The sequence below is a fragment of the Lichenostomus cassidix genome, chromosome 11 (genome assembly GCF_008360975.1).
Source record: "Lichenostomus cassidix isolate B80296 chromosome 11, HeHo_3.0, whole genome shotgun sequence".
Lineage (NCBI taxonomy): Eukaryota > Metazoa > Chordata > Aves > Passeriformes > Meliphagidae > Lichenostomus > Lichenostomus cassidix.
Genome location: NC_139492.1, coordinates 3,121,805 through 3,136,911, shown reverse-complemented (window position 1 = coordinate 3,136,911; position 15,107 = coordinate 3,121,805). Strand labels below are relative to the sequence as shown.

The 15,107-nt window shown below is 42.4% G+C and overlaps 1 protein-coding gene across 2 annotated transcripts in view; it reads left to right on the top strand.

The window, feature by feature from the left end:
* The first annotated feature begins 522 nt into the window (after window positions 1–522).
* The window catches only part of USP10 (ubiquitin specific peptidase 10), a 45,175-nt gene continuing 30,590 nt past the window's right edge, over window positions 523–15,107 (top strand). For both annotated transcript variants that reach the window (XR_014854473.1, XM_085071438.1), the window contains exon 1: window positions 523–675. Coding sequence is in view for 1 of the 2 variants with exons in the window: in XM_085071438.1 (XP_084927564.1) it covers window positions 655–675 (21 nt within the window). In the remaining variant the exon portion in view is untranslated. The remainder of the gene's footprint in view (window positions 676–15,107) is intronic.

Below are 15,107 nucleotides of genomic sequence, written 5' to 3'. Positions count from 1 at the left end.
CCTGTTGAGGTGAAACTTCTCGTGTTTTAGTTCATGGCCATTGCTGCTTTTCCAGCCATAGAACACCACGGAAAGGGTTTGGCACCATCCTGGCACAGGGTGCCCAGAGAAGCTGTGATGCCCCTGGATCCCTGAAGTGTCCAAGGCCAGGCTGGACAGGCCTTGGAGCAATCAGGTGTAGCAGAACGAGTCCCTGACGATGGCAGGGGGTTGGAACCGGACGATCTTCAAGCTCCCTTCCAACCCAACCCATTCCACGATCCTGGGATCCACTTGGGGCCCACATGCGCGATATTTTATACGCATTAATGACATCCCCTCTCAGCCTTCTCTTCTCTAGGCTGAACACGCCCCGCTCCCTCAGCCCCTCTCAGCCGGGACGCCCGGCGGGCTGTTCGATGAAGTTTTTCGGGCTGCGGGCCCGCCTTCCCGCCGCGCTCCCCCAGGGAGGCGGAGCGCCGCCCGCCCTTTCCCTCAGCGCCCTCAGCTCCCGCCCCGTGCGCGCGCAGCGGGCGGGCGGGGCCTGCGCATGCGCGATGCGGCGCGCGCCCGCCCGCCCGGCCCGGCTGGTGCGTGCGAGGGAGAAGATGGCGGCGGCGGGGGCGGCGGCGTGAGGGGCCGGGACCGCCGAGCTCCCCGGGGACGCGGGGCGCCATGGCCCTGCACGGCGCGCAGGTACCGCCCGGGCCCGCGGGCACCCCCGCGGCACCGCGCCCGGACCCCGCCGGGCTCCCGGCGGCGGGCGGGCCCCGGGGTGGGGGGGGAGCGTGGTGGCCGGGAGTAGGCCCAGGGTGATTGTGCACGTTCATTGAATGTGCCGAGGGCGGTGGGGCGGCCTCGCCGCTCGCGGGGACGGCGGATCCGGCGCTCCCGGGGCGGAATTCCCACCCCGGAGCGGTGCGGAGGGCGGGGGGTCGGCGCCGCGCCGTGTCGGTGTCCCCACGCCGGGGCCGGGCTGGGGGTGTCGGTGCTGAGCCCCCGCCCCGGCGTGCCTCGGACACCGCGCAGCGCTCCCGCCGCTCTTTCCCATTTTTTGGAGGGGGGGAGAGGCCGAAACGATTCTATAACGAGAAGGGAATAAGGAGATTTGTAAACTAATCCTCCCCCCTCCCCCCCGCCCAAACACTCGCTAAAGCCCGGCGCATCGGGGTGCAAAGGGCTGAGTGTTGCAAGATCGCCGTGCACGGGGATGCGTGTGCGGATTGCCTGCATCCCGCTGGCCGAACCGGCCGCCGGATTTGTGCACGGAGTGGAAAAAAAACTGCAGTCGTGGTGGTTTTTTCGTTGGAAGTTTACAGCTCGGTTCCTGGGCTAATCCAGTGTGTGCTTAGAGCGAATGATTGAATGGGTTCGCTTCGGCGTTTCTCTCCCTTGGGGTTTTTCTCCCAGAGAGGTTGAAAGCAGGAATGTCAGGAAAAGCGTGTGGAGCACTGAAGTGTTTGTTTGCAAGACTTAGAGCAACTTTGTTTTTAGCAAATAATAAAGTTTAGAAAACTGTGGTGGCGTTAAACGTAATCTTGTTGAGAATCCGTGTCTTCTGTCATAGAAAACACATTTCATAAAATGTACGTCGTTTCGAACAAGGTGATGCTTTCTTAAGAATTGTGTGGGTTTTGGTTTTATTTTCTGAATGAAGTTAAGGTACACATCAATTGAAGTTGTGCACTGGTGGCACTGACACCTATTTTTCCATTAAAAAAAGTTTATAATCAGTGAAAACTATACTGACATTTCTTGTCCAGCTTGATTTAGTTACGTTTGAGAGAAATATGTGAGTGATTTTCTTGATGTGGGTGTTCTTAAGGCAGTTGCAGTTTCTGGAGTTTGTTTCAAATTTAGGAATAATTAAAAAATTTTGTATCCTTCAAGTTTTGTTTTAAAGTGAAGGAAACTCACTCACTTTTGAACCTTTTTTTTACTGTCCCAGTGAATGATTTTTGGAATGCAGATACAACAGAAGGATTCCAACTCAAGAGTTGTTTCACTTTTCTCTCCCCCTCAGCACTCCGCAGTGCATGTGGTCAGTTTGATAAGTTGGGGTTTACAATGCAGCTTTTTTATGATTTAGAAGAGCTAAGGACGTGTTTTGGTCTGTACATGATTATGTTGCTGTACCTTCAAACAAAACAAAGTTGAACTGGTGATTTAGTTTATGTTGAAGTGCTGCATAGCTGAAATTAAAGCTAGGCTGTAAATTCATCTTTAGTAGCAACTTGAGCATTCACAATTTTAAATCATCCCCCTCTATAGGTAAAGGAAGATTTTTAGGTTCCTTGAGGCTGCTCCTTAAATTATATTATTTCTATTACATAGTTTGTATAGAATTTGGAACATCTATAGACTGGAAGCACATTTTTGAGATATTGTTTAGCTAATGATTTGTTCATGTCATTAAACATCACCTATTTTTGTGTTTTGTATTTTTTTTTTCAAATTTAAACAGTTTATTGAGATACTGTCTGGGATTTATGTGAGTACATCTTCCAGAACAGTGTGGTGCTCTAATGCTGAATTAAGGTAACAATGTTTTGGACCCTTATGGATGAAAAGCCTGAAGATAAGTTCAGGGGTGCAGTTTTACATGTAGGTGTTTCCTTTTTGTATTAGGATGGTAGTGTTGCAGATCAGTAGAAAAAATAAGAAAGTTTTGAGAAAAGTTGGCTGTTCTGAGCACAAGGTAAATAAGATTATTGAGTCATGGTTTTGTATCATGATGCAGAGGTGGACAAAAGTGTGTTGTTCCTCCATCTCTCTAATTTGGATGTACCATCATTGAGGCATTTTTGTCACACAGGGGAAAAAGCATCTTCAAGAAAATCCTGCTGCTCCTCCAGCTAAAATGCAGAGTCAGATTTCTGCCAGTGGATGGATTCATGGAGTAGTAGGCAGAAATATTTCATCAGTCAGTTTGCACATTGTGACAAATGAATCCCGAAACACCTTCATATCCAATATTTCCAAAGGGACATTGATTTTGGATGGCTAGCTCGTCAGCAAGCACAGGAGTGGTTGATAACACAGTTTAGATATTGCTGGCCGTTTGTACCTCTATTCCATGTCACTATTTCATAATCATCTAATGAGAGATTTAAGTGTTGCAGTCAGTCTGCTGGGTGTGTGCTGACTGTATTCACAACCTGTACTTCTTTTTTTTAAGGTGAGCCAGAAGTAAACCTGCTGTATCACTCCCTGACACTAAAGATGTTAAGCTGATCTAGTTAAAACCATTTGTCATGAAGGGCATCTAAAAATCTCTTAAAAAAAAAAAAAAAGACAGCTTAAAAACTATTTCCCTGTTTGGAAAGACTAAAACTCTGTAGGAACTGTATAAACAGTTGTTTTAGCCACTTTTTCTATTGTTTTTCATAGAAAGAATTAATACAGACACATCATTTGTAAATCCTGTGAAAACAAGTTAAGCAGAAGAATGGATACCATAGCAGAATGAATCATTTATGCTTGTTTTGTTCTTCCACCATTACTGTGGTGTCAGATGAACTCGGTGCCATTTTAAATGTACCACGTTGCCCCCAAACCCAGCCGAAGTGAAAAGCAGGCGGGTTTGAGCTCAGAAAAAAACAACTGAACAAGCTCCTGAGCTGCTCATCCTCACCCAGGTTGTGTCTGGCCTGGCAACCAGAAGAACTGGAACTCGGAACATGGCATGCAACCTGACTCCCTGAAATACTGCACTGTAAACTGCCTCTTTTATGGCTGGCTTGGAGGGTTGCTCCCTGGCAGGGTGTAGTTTGATGTTTCCTTAAGCCAGGGCTCTTTCTAGAAGACAAAAAAAAGAAAAAAAGCAGTCTGCAGTCATTTGTGCTGTGCTGCCTTTGCAGTGCATTGCCTGATGTTTGTGGCGATTAGAAAATCGATGTCTCGAAAATAATGTTAAAAAAATGGTTGTTACACAGCTGGATGAGTTTCTTGTGCACATACGTATAATGCTGGAGTGTTCTCATGAGCACAAAGAGTCTGGGGACAGAGCAGTGTTGATTCTGTCAGATTTGTGAAATACCCTGAAGGTCTGGGGGACACCCTGAACACAAAATAAAAGGTGGGCCTGGAAAATGGCTGCTGGGGAGTGGAATTGGAGAGAGGTGTGTGATTGCACCATCTTGCTGCAGCTGCTGCTCAGTTGCTGTCCCGTGTTTTAAAGGGCTAAAGAAGCTGGATTTGTCTTTCCCCCCTTGTTTTTTTTCGTTTTTTGAGCCTCACTTTCATTGCTCAGAAAGGTCTGGGTTCATCCTCTTGCCCCATGGGGTGAGTAGTTATTCCAGGCTTCTGTGATCTTGGGAATTCAGTCTGCAGCTGAAGCTGGGAGTTTCGGTAGCCAGAAGGGATCATTTGCCTTTCTAAAATGTGAATGGTGAATCCACCTCGAGTAAAGTGGGTGAATGTGGGTTGGCTGACTTAAAAAAAGGAAGTCTGGGAAAACTGACATAGAACTTAAATTTGGAACTATATGGCAGCATGCAAATAGGCTAAAACCCACAGGTTTTGTGAATCACTGCTATTTATTCTGTGCATTCTATACTATAGCACTGATCTGGAGACTTAGAATGGATCCAGCCATTTCCCTATTAATAAATCCAGTTTCTGTAGGCAGTTGCTCAGACATACTGGTCTTTCCATTCACGTAGCTGTTAAAATACTTGTAAAGTTAAGTGGGGTTTTGTTTATAGGTAAACTGAGCAGTCTCATTTCTGTTTAGTGATCGACACACAACATGCTGTGTCGTACAAAACTGCCAAATCTATTATAATAGAAGTTGCTGGCCTTGGGCCATTGGATTATAGTCATTTGTCACTCTAATGCCATTTCAGCAATGTAGATGTTCATTTCCAAAGAATTAAACATGCTGGAACTGCGGTTTTTCTTTTTGATGGAAGTATTTTATGTGTGATCATTAAACATACAACTGGGGATTAGGGAACAAAGGGTTATGCTTCATGGTGAAAAAAGTGTGTGTGTGTGTGTGTACATGTGGGTGTGTTTGTATATTCAGACATACTATAATAGAATAGTCTGATATTTTAAAATTGGGGTTCTAAACCCTATTTTTGCTTTATGAAGTTGTAACGTTGGCATTTAAGACTGTGTTTTAAGTATTTCCAATAATGGGGCTGTGTTGGTTATTTCTAAAACACTTAAAAGGATTCTGTTGTGTTAGTGCTCATGTTAATATATTCATTAATGCTTTAATAGAGTAAAACTTTGAAGTACATTAGTCTTTTCATTTTGTATTTGCCTCTGTAATACCTAATTTATTTGCAGATGTTCTTGATATTTTAAATGTATGTAAGAACTTTTCCTCCTTGTTTGGCAGCACAAGATTTATTGATCTTCAGTGTGTGCTACAAGGTCTGTTTTTCTTCACCTGTAGTAAGGCAGGAGGCAGATTAAATCACAGTAACCCTAACAAAGTGTTTGTGTAAAGCTTCTTTGAATCATACACCTTGTGAAAAAGCATGTGTTCTTCAAATCAAGGAAGGCTTGTTGAGATTCTGTGCTGGTCCCCAATGTTAGTGCCGTAGGAAAGAAATGTGCACAAGCACTTTGGGGAATTTTGCTTCTTGTAGCATTGTGTGTGAATTCATATCGTGGATGGAAGCTTTAAAAGAAGCATTGTATGGTATTTGCTGTGGAATTATGGTAGGGAAGAAAGGGGTATAGATCAGCTGCCATCGAGGGTAATGTTAACACAAACTGGAAAATCACTTAAAGGAGCCATTTTTTTTTTTACTTTGTTAAAAAAGTAAATACCCCAAGTGAGGCTCAGCTTTGAGGTGGAAGAGAAAAATGCATTATCTGTAAGCAGCTGTAGAAGAAGAGCATGTCTCTAAAGGTTGTGTGAAAAGATGCATTTAAAAAAACATGCAAGGCAGTAGGTTTTCTTCAAAGAATTCTGTGCAAGAAAGACTTCTTATTTTGTTTGAACTACACTGAGCAGACCAGCAGAAATAGCTGAGTTATTCCCTCAGTGCACTGGGCATGTTTTTTCATACAACATTAAGAACCTGCTGTAGTGATTCACGGATTTCCTGCCTCATTTTTCCCCGTGAATGTTGCAGGATGGCAATGGATTTGCCACTGTTACTCAAAATACAGAAGTCGTGTATCATTCATACAAAGAAGTGAAGGCTTTTGGTGTGAAAATGTCTTGTTTGTTGGAGTTGGATGCCTTTGTAGGTAGTGTAGCAACCTTTGAATTCTTGGTGCAAGCATTAGGCTGGACTTTGTTTAATGGTAGGGACAGGCAATTAGTTGTATTTAAATAATGGTTTTGGACCATGTTACTTAGGAGGGTATTTGGCTCAAAATGAGGCTGGTACATAGTGTGGCCTTGTCGTTTAAAATATGAGTAGATATGATAAAAAAGGAGAGGGAAGTCAAGCAGAAAGAAAAAGAGTCATTGTCAGCACAGGTAACAGCTGAATTGCAAAAAGAATCAAGTTCTCTTGAGTTCCAGTCTACTTAGTCAATCCATTACATCTTACGGGTTCTAATAATAGCTGGCTGACCAAAGAAAGTAAGAAATAGCACTCTGATGTCCTTACAGCATGGAAAACCTCACTTTGTGTTCTGCTGCTGCCTTTGGGACACGAAACCAAAACCACAACTGTTTGAAAATGTCTGTGGAGCACTGTAGTTAATTGATACAAAGTTGGAAAAAAGTCAAAGACAACTTATTGAGGCAATTTTTACTTATCCAGGCAGTACTCACTTTCTTCTCATCTAAAGGCTGTGACCACAGACTATTGCCCTTAACAAGAATTTTAAGCTTCCACAAATCACACATAGTGAGAGCTCCCTAACAGAACTTCACAACAAAAAAAGGGTTTATGCAGTTAGTGTGCTTGCAGAGCAGGCAAGAATGAGATACACAAAATTGTCACCCTGGCATTGCAAGCAACAGAAAATGTAAGTGCAGCGGAATCAGAAGTGTGAAAGAGGAGCAGTCAGCTTTCAGAGCAGAAGAAATGAAGCTGTTGAGTTTGTTCCTGTCGACAGGTTTGCATTCTCAGTCTCTAGAACTTCACCTTAATCCCAACACAGCACTGAATTGTGGTGGCCACTGTTGCTGTGAGTCCAGGTAGCAGATGCTGCCATCGTGTTTCAGGTGTTGCTGCTGGTCTGAGTTTCCTGAATTGGAGAAGATAAAGGCCATGGACATGTATTACACTTAGCGCTAATGATTGTCACATTAAGGCCAATACGATTTTCTGATTTGCTGTAATTGCATCCTTAAAATAGAGATTTCCCTGAGTTCTCATCAGTGTTCAGCCCTGCAATGATGTGGTAGGGCAGTTGTGCACATTTTTTGCCCATTGCTTTGTGCTGCTGGCAGTGGGGATACCATGGGCTGAAGTTGGGTCACAGCAGTGTGACTTTACAGTTGCTCTGAATTCCTCATGGATTTTTATAGTTAGAAGAAAGAAATAAGCTAAGAGCTAAGGTATTCTTTAGCCATTTGGTTTTTGAACCATTTTTTTAAAGAGCGTGTGCTTTAAATTTATTTCTTTTGTGACAGCTTGAAATAAAAAGTGCGTGTAATTAGCAAACAGCTCTCATTGGTCAGGTCTGAGTGTCCAGCATATCCGGTGTGTTTAAGGAGTAGCCAGCAATATTTGATAATGGCAGACATCGCTAATGTGAAACATAAATCAGTTTGTGTTTTCTAGTTCAGTTTGTATTTTCTATCTTGCTTGCAAAACAACCATTTTGAACAAGCAGGAGAGTAACTCATTGCTGTACCGAATATCATTATGATTTGCAAGATTTTTTAATTAGATTTGGGACCAAATGAGGCACTGTGTAGCCCCATGAGAAGCACGTTCTTCCAAAAACTGCCTAAATTGCTGTTGTTTGAAAATGGAAAGTATTACAGGTTCAGAGTGTGCAGAAACGTGAGGGTTGAGGGTGTGGTTTCATCGTTTTTGCTCAACCTCATCTGCATTGTGGGCTAGATAACAATTTGATAGTACTGCTGTGGGGTCTCCAAAACCACGGATGGGTGAGGGAGAGGATAGAAGGAGGTGCTGGAGTTGCAGACGAGCTGGTGGAGCCGAGGGGTGAGAGCAGGGACACTGCAGAGCTGTGCTTGCTGCCTGCTGAGTGTCGATATTCCCATCCAGGGATGCCTGGATGAGCAGGCCAAGGAAGTGGTGACTCAACTGCCTGCGTGGAGAGTGCGTGAGCTATGAGTGTGCTCTGATCTCTGAGCGCTGGGGGCTTTATCAGTTTGTCAGGATATTCTGGTTTCATCCCTTTTTCACCTTCAGAAAGCAGAAGAATTTAAATATCTTTGAGACTGGAAATGTGTTGGGAAATATCTGGAGCACTGCATTGTGTGTTCTGTTCATTCATATGTACGAGAGAAATTCTGAATGCTAACAGAAGATCTTGTACAAGGAAAGACATAAAGTAGCAGCACTATCAGTGTTAGCCTTTTGAAACAAGCTATCTAAAAAAAAAAGGTTTAAAATCGTCTTTGCAGTATACCTACTGCTGTACTCATACCCAATGTTTAATGCTGTCATTTAAAAATATGAGTGTTTTATATGCTTACTGTTTGGGCTTTGGTGGCAGCAGTGCATTAATCTGTGCATTTGTTTTAACAGTTACCTTGCATTTACATAAAATTGTTTTGCAGATACTTAAGCTCTAAAACTGTCTCGGGAGGTGGTGGCATATGTGTGGTGTCCCAATTTTCATTTTAACTTGCAAACCCCTTCAAAACATAAAGTTGCTGTCGCGGGCTTTGGCAGATCCTCTCAGGTTTCCACCTGCCACACGTTGGGCTGGTAGAGGAGGTGGATGGCTGAGAATTCCCTGAGAATCAGAGCATGGGGTGGTGTCCTCACGGGACATCCCCCATCCATCTGTGTCACCTGCTGAAGTCCTGGAATGGGCTGGAGTTCCTGCTGGAGGAAACACAGTAAGAACCTCTGTAAAACCATTATTCTCCAACTTAAGGTGATACAGGACTTAAAATACTGGAGACTTTATTATGTAGTGGTAGTTGTATTTAATTTCTGTGATCCCATGAGTCATTTACCAATCACTGTGTTTTTCACATATTCTCTGGTTTATTTTTGGCTGTTTCTCTATGAGATAACCCATTTTTGGCAGGTCACAACTCGCAGAGGGGAAAGTCTCATTCTTGCTTGCTCCTGGCCACTCTTATATTTTGCTTGACACTGGTTCCTCACTTCCTTAATGCTCCTTCCACCAGTGGAAAAAATAAATAAAAAAACCATCTAGATAATATTTTCTCAGTTTGAGTGTAATTACCTCACTGATCATTCAGCCTGTTGAGAATAGGTGAGATTGTGAATCCAGCAGAATGTTCTAAGCATTCAGCTCTTCAAAAATTTGGGGTTGAGATTTGAAGTTAGGCCATCAAATGAGGCATATCAATCCTGGGTAGGTGGGCTTAGCTTCTTTCCAAAAGTGCTAATCTGTGTTCCTTGTCAGGATGGAGTCTAGCTAGCTAATTTTTGCCTCACCTAATCTTAGCCATCTTAAATCCTGCCCTGAGTAATTGCTTGTGAAAAGCATTGTGTGGGTGACTCGTCTGTCCAGGTGCTGTTAGAGATAGATTTTAGTTTTCCATGGTGTTTAGCTACAGTAGTTCAGAGTCTATGCATTCTTTCCCCACTTGCCTTTATATTCCAGCGTGTTTTCCAGCTTGCTTGGCAAATAGGAACAGCAGTTTCCTTACTGCCCACGGTGGAATCACTCTCTGGGATGGATCTGTATTGATCCTTTGTGGTATTAGTCCTGTGAAGATAAGAGTAGTGGAAATAAGCAAAGAAAATACCAAACATACACAAACTAGTGGGAATCACACGAAGATACAAGCAGTCTGAATTTTTGTGCAGCTTTGCTTTTGATTGTTGTATTTTTGAAGTATAATTTTTAGTATAATTTCCATATCTGAAATAATAGGGTGCCATCCTGAATGTTGGCTGCTGTATCTGCCAGGTTGGCACCTTCACCTGCATGGAGAGGAGACACTGCTGTTCAGGCACATGGAGCAGCTCACAGGAGAGCTATTGAGATACAAACTGCTGTAACTGAATTAAAGGGATTGCTCACAACTAAAGGATTACATGACTCCAGAATTTTGGGTGATAGTTCAGCTTTTGGAGGGGACAGTGGTCTGGCAGGCATACAACCTGTTCTCAATTTTTTTTTTTCCTCTCCTTTGCTGTCTCTACCAATAACTTCAGATCCTCTGTCAACTCTGCATCTAACTCTTGTTCCTCATCTTTGGCCTCATCAAGCCAGTTGTAATATTCTTTAACTACTTAGAGTGTGCCTATCTTTAACTTGTATAATTTCTTAAAACTCAGGTTCTTGCACTTTTTACTCCTAGAGCTCTACTTCTCTTTTTTTCTTTTTAATAACCTCATCCAAGTCTAGATCTATTAGTTTTACTTCTTTGAACCACGATTTTGAAGGGTAAAAGTAGCCTCTGAGGTAAGCTCTGGTATAGTGAGCACAGAAGGAAGATTTTGCTCTGCCAGGGCAGTGCCAAGCACCTCTGCAGATTTTGAGCTGGAAGCCATTCCGGGAAAGCTGCTCTTTGTTCTGGCAGCTCAGAGCATCCTGCCTGGCCCGGATAGCAACATGCTTTCTCCTGGATACTACAGACTGTGGGGATGGTAGGAAAGATGCATGTGCTGCTTTTCCACCTGGAGGAACTGAGAGAAGCTTGTGGAAAACAATCCTTCAGGATCTTGGCTGCTAGAATATCTGCTAAATCAAGATTCTGTAAGCCACAGAAAAAGGTGGATTTATGCAGCGTGCCTGGAACTTGGGTGGACAGCTGTGAGGTGTCCCAAGGCAATTTGCTATTTTATGTGACCAAAACAGTTTTCTCCATATGCAAAACTGATTTTACCGCTGTGTTCTTAGAACTTCATCCCACTCTAGGTGTCTGGCACTGAAGGTTGCAGCCCTAATGATTTTAGTTTGGCAGAGAAAAAAAAAGGACCAACACCAAGGGTTTTCTGCTGGGAAGTATTAGATAAAATTACTGAGGGATTGTTTTGCCTGCCCCACCTGTAATAAAATAGTAGCTAAACTGGCTGTGTTCTTGAGGAACTTCATGTTCCAACGTCTCTCTCCTCAGAGCTTATCATGCACTAGTAAATCAGAATAATTCAAGTCTTAATTATTTTTTTTCTTCATTAAAAGGAGAGTTTCCAATTTGCACATAGACTCAATAACTAGTTCAGTGCAAGAGGAGCCTGCAGAGCTTGAAGTAAATGTGTTTGCTGAGTTATGAGCAACCAGCCTGGAGCTGGTGTTTTCAAACTTTTAGAGTGTGTGAAGATACATCCTTGGCCAGAGGTGTTTTCCCAACCACTGTTCTTGAATTTCAAAACTGAGGAAGGTCCAATCTACTCTTTTTGGAAGGATTTCTTTTTCATTTGATAATTGTAAGGACTGCCAGCTTGGAGATCATGATAGGAAAGTATTTTAGTTTGGCTTGTATTTAGATATAACGTTGCAGGAAAATGTTACTACTTCTCTTTATCACAGGCAGATGTTCTGTGGGTTTGTAGTGGTGGTGGAAAGGTGTCAGAAATTCCTTCTTTTGCTCTCCAAACTGCTGAGAGTTGATGTAATCACCTCTCACAATTCAATTCCCTTCTCTTTTGCTCTTGCCTGGAATGCACTTTCCAGGTATTCCTGCTGCAGTCCCAAAATGCCTTCTATTCATTGCAGCTCTTGTTTATAACATGTATGTTCCTACCTTGGGTCCCAGGGATGTGTGAAAGTATTTTCTTACCAAGAATACCTGGTGTTGACTCGTAGGATGCAAATCACCAGGTGTATAGAAAATGTGCATTCAGTTCTCCTGTCAGGAGCCATTCCTTTATAATCACATGCAGTTCTGCAGTTGCATTGCCCTCCTTATGCTATGATTATTTACAAAATAAGCTCGTGCCTGTTTCGGTGTGCATTTTCTTTGTTGTTTTGTGGAACAGAAAAATACCAGTCGGGGGAAATCTGAAATGTGAAGCAGCAGAGGTTTTCTGCTGGTGCAGTCCTGGATATGGGAAAATAGGGAATTTTTCTGGAGCAGCTCACTCATAAATGCAGTGGTGTCTGTGTAAGATGGGTTGGTTTTTATCTTCCACTCCCTTTTTCTCCCCCCTGCTAACTCAACTCACCATTTTATAGACAACTTCCTCGGGCTGGATGCACTTTGTGGCAGCTGCTGTTTGAAATAGAGTGCCAACAGGCACCTCATTATCGGAAATAGAACGAGGAGCATACATAAACAGAACTTGTTTGGGTGTAAGGAATTGGCTCGCCTTTTGGCAGGGTTTGGTGTGGTTGTTGTTCACTTTGTTGCTCTGATTTGAAATGCATTCTATAATTGATACAAAGAGCACAACCTGCTCTGCTTTTGTGAGTATTTGGGTTACAATATTCAGGATAAACTGTTGAGATTTATGTTGTGCCCTCTTAATTATTACATCAGGCTTGTAGGGGCCTTTTGGTCATGAAACCTGTCCTTCCAGTAATGTGACAATCACAACTGTGCTTCCCTCCTAGCCACAGAGCTGGCATTTCTTCTGAGCATAAAATGACTTTTTGACTATCCTAATTTTTTTTTTTTTCATAAAGTAATAAAACCCCTCAGATTAATTCATGTGAAGTGTGTAGAAAATTTGTAAGTTTCTTCAGCTGTAAGAATTCTGTAATAACATCACCCTGAGTTTGGGAAAAAAAAAAGAAGGGAAGGTACAGACAAGCACTATATTTTTGAGCCTTTGATAGCTTAAATGGTGGGCAGGCGGAGTTGCACTGACTCATGGGCTTAGGTGACCTACATTTACCTAGCTCTGATCTTTCTCCAGGCACTATGGAGATGTGTTAATGTTCTAGTTTTCAGCTCCAGGCTAATGATAAAGGACTGGCAGCTTCACTAAGAGTTTGCTCATGATTTGTTGCGTTTTCAACTGTTAAAAGTTTTAATATGCAGCTGCTCCACCTTAAAGTATGGCTTCATTTCTATCCATGTGTGTTTATAAAAGTGGGCTTTATTTTTTCATAAAGAGGATATATTGACATAGGATTTTTTATGAAACTGCTTTGCCTAAAATACTACTATTTAGGCTATAGTACAACACCAAATGCATGGCCAGTGGTCTTCATAGCACCTGGTTATGGGATGCTGGTTGTATATTTAGAATCTAAAAAAAGCCCAAACAGCAAACCTCTTTCACAGTTTTGTCTGTGCTTTTTAAAGCATTTTACTAATAAGTTCCATGAGATTTGGGAGTCTGTAAAACCTTGTTGTCTCTAATTAAGTAATTATCTGTGTACTAAGACTAAATGAATTTCAACTCAAAGGAAAGGACAACCTGAGGGAAGGTTGCTTTTCCCTACATTTTCCACAAGAAAGCTGATAAACCTCGAGAAACTGGGAGAGAAGTCAAGGGTGAGGAATCAATACCTTATTTGCTGTGGGGATGACTAATGGGAGAGTGTTTTCTCTGCTAATAAAACCCAAGTGCAGTCATATGCATGTGCCCTTCTTTCCTTGCCAGAAAACACACTTCTGTCTGAATAATTCCTTTTCCTCCTCTACTCCAGCCTATCCCAGAGCTGTAAGAATAAGTCCACTTTGTAAGAGTAGCTTGGTGGGCAAGATTATATAGCTGAGGTGTACATCAGCTATTTCATAGTTCAGTTTAAATGTGAACTAGTTTGACTTGTTCAACCTTCTGCTTAGATACTTAGTGGTGGCAAGGAATAATCCAGCTGTAAAAGCTGTATTTTTAACTCCTTTGTGGAAAAGCAGTTGAAGTGGGAGTGTTTGCAGCTTAAAACTAATTTGACTGGAAGATCTGAAGCTGTTGGGTGGTAGATGAAAGCCACGTTAATGCTTTCTGAAAGCCGAAGTTGACACTTCATTCTCCTGGCTTTCTTGCAGCACAGGTGATCCCAGGATGATGATGCATCAGCAGTGCTATTTCTACCAATTTTTCTAGGACAGGCAGCTGTGGAACACGTACTCATCCCGCTTTTATTCCTCCAGGACGGCGTTCGTGCTGCTAGACAGGAACACCAGTGGAGATTTCATTGCAGACAGTGGGGTAACATCGGCATTCATTTTTTAAAGTGGTTCAGGGGACCACAGCAAAAAACAGTTGACATGGGGAGAGCTTGTAGGTCAGGTATTTTAACCCTTGGGGGTCTTTTTCCCCCTCCTTGGAATTAGTTCTGCTGCTGTTGCTTTTATCCGCATAGTTGAGATGCGGCTTGGTGATCAGAGTTATTACACAATTACAAAAGTACTTTTACTTTCATTCCTGAGGGGTAGAAAACAAATTTTCTTGTAGATTTTTTTTTTTTTTGTTAATTTAGTTTATGTAATTTGTGTTAAACTCTGGCTGCAGTTAATATCTTGAAAGGTGATATTACTGATGAAATGATTTGTTCCAAGTGCTGTAGAATCTCCTGAAGTGCAGGTGGATGTTACACTGCTGTAATCACATTGCAGAGATTAGGTTAGAAACTGATTCCAGTTTTGTTGTGACTGGAAACACCAGCAACTGACAACCAGAAGGATTTGGGATTTACTCTAAGGGAGGTGTTTAACATGAGTGTTTTTCTAAAGAGAATTACTGCTGGGAGGCAGGGGCTCAATGCAGGGAACTTGATTCCTTGCAGCATGTCAGACTGAACATGGAAATCAGTGACAGAGGCTCAGGAGCAAGTTGGAAATGCTGTACCAGCGTTAATAACCTCACCCATTCAACATTCCTGACTTGTATTATAGAAAAAATATAGTGCTAATATGTTACATTTTTAAGAATTTTCTCATCTGCAGAATATTTGTGTAATATTCTAATCTTAAAATTTTAACTTCGAGAAGAGAGTAAAGATACAACTCTTTTGTTATCCTCTTACGTCACACCAGAAGCAGTTCAGAACTACAGTTGTGTCTGATCTTTTCAAATATTTATAGGAATTTAGTTACACTTTTTATTTTGTCTTCCCAAAAGCTGTATGACAATACTTAGCATTCAGTGCCCACACTTTAATTGCAAAATCTTGGTAGCTGGAAATAAGGT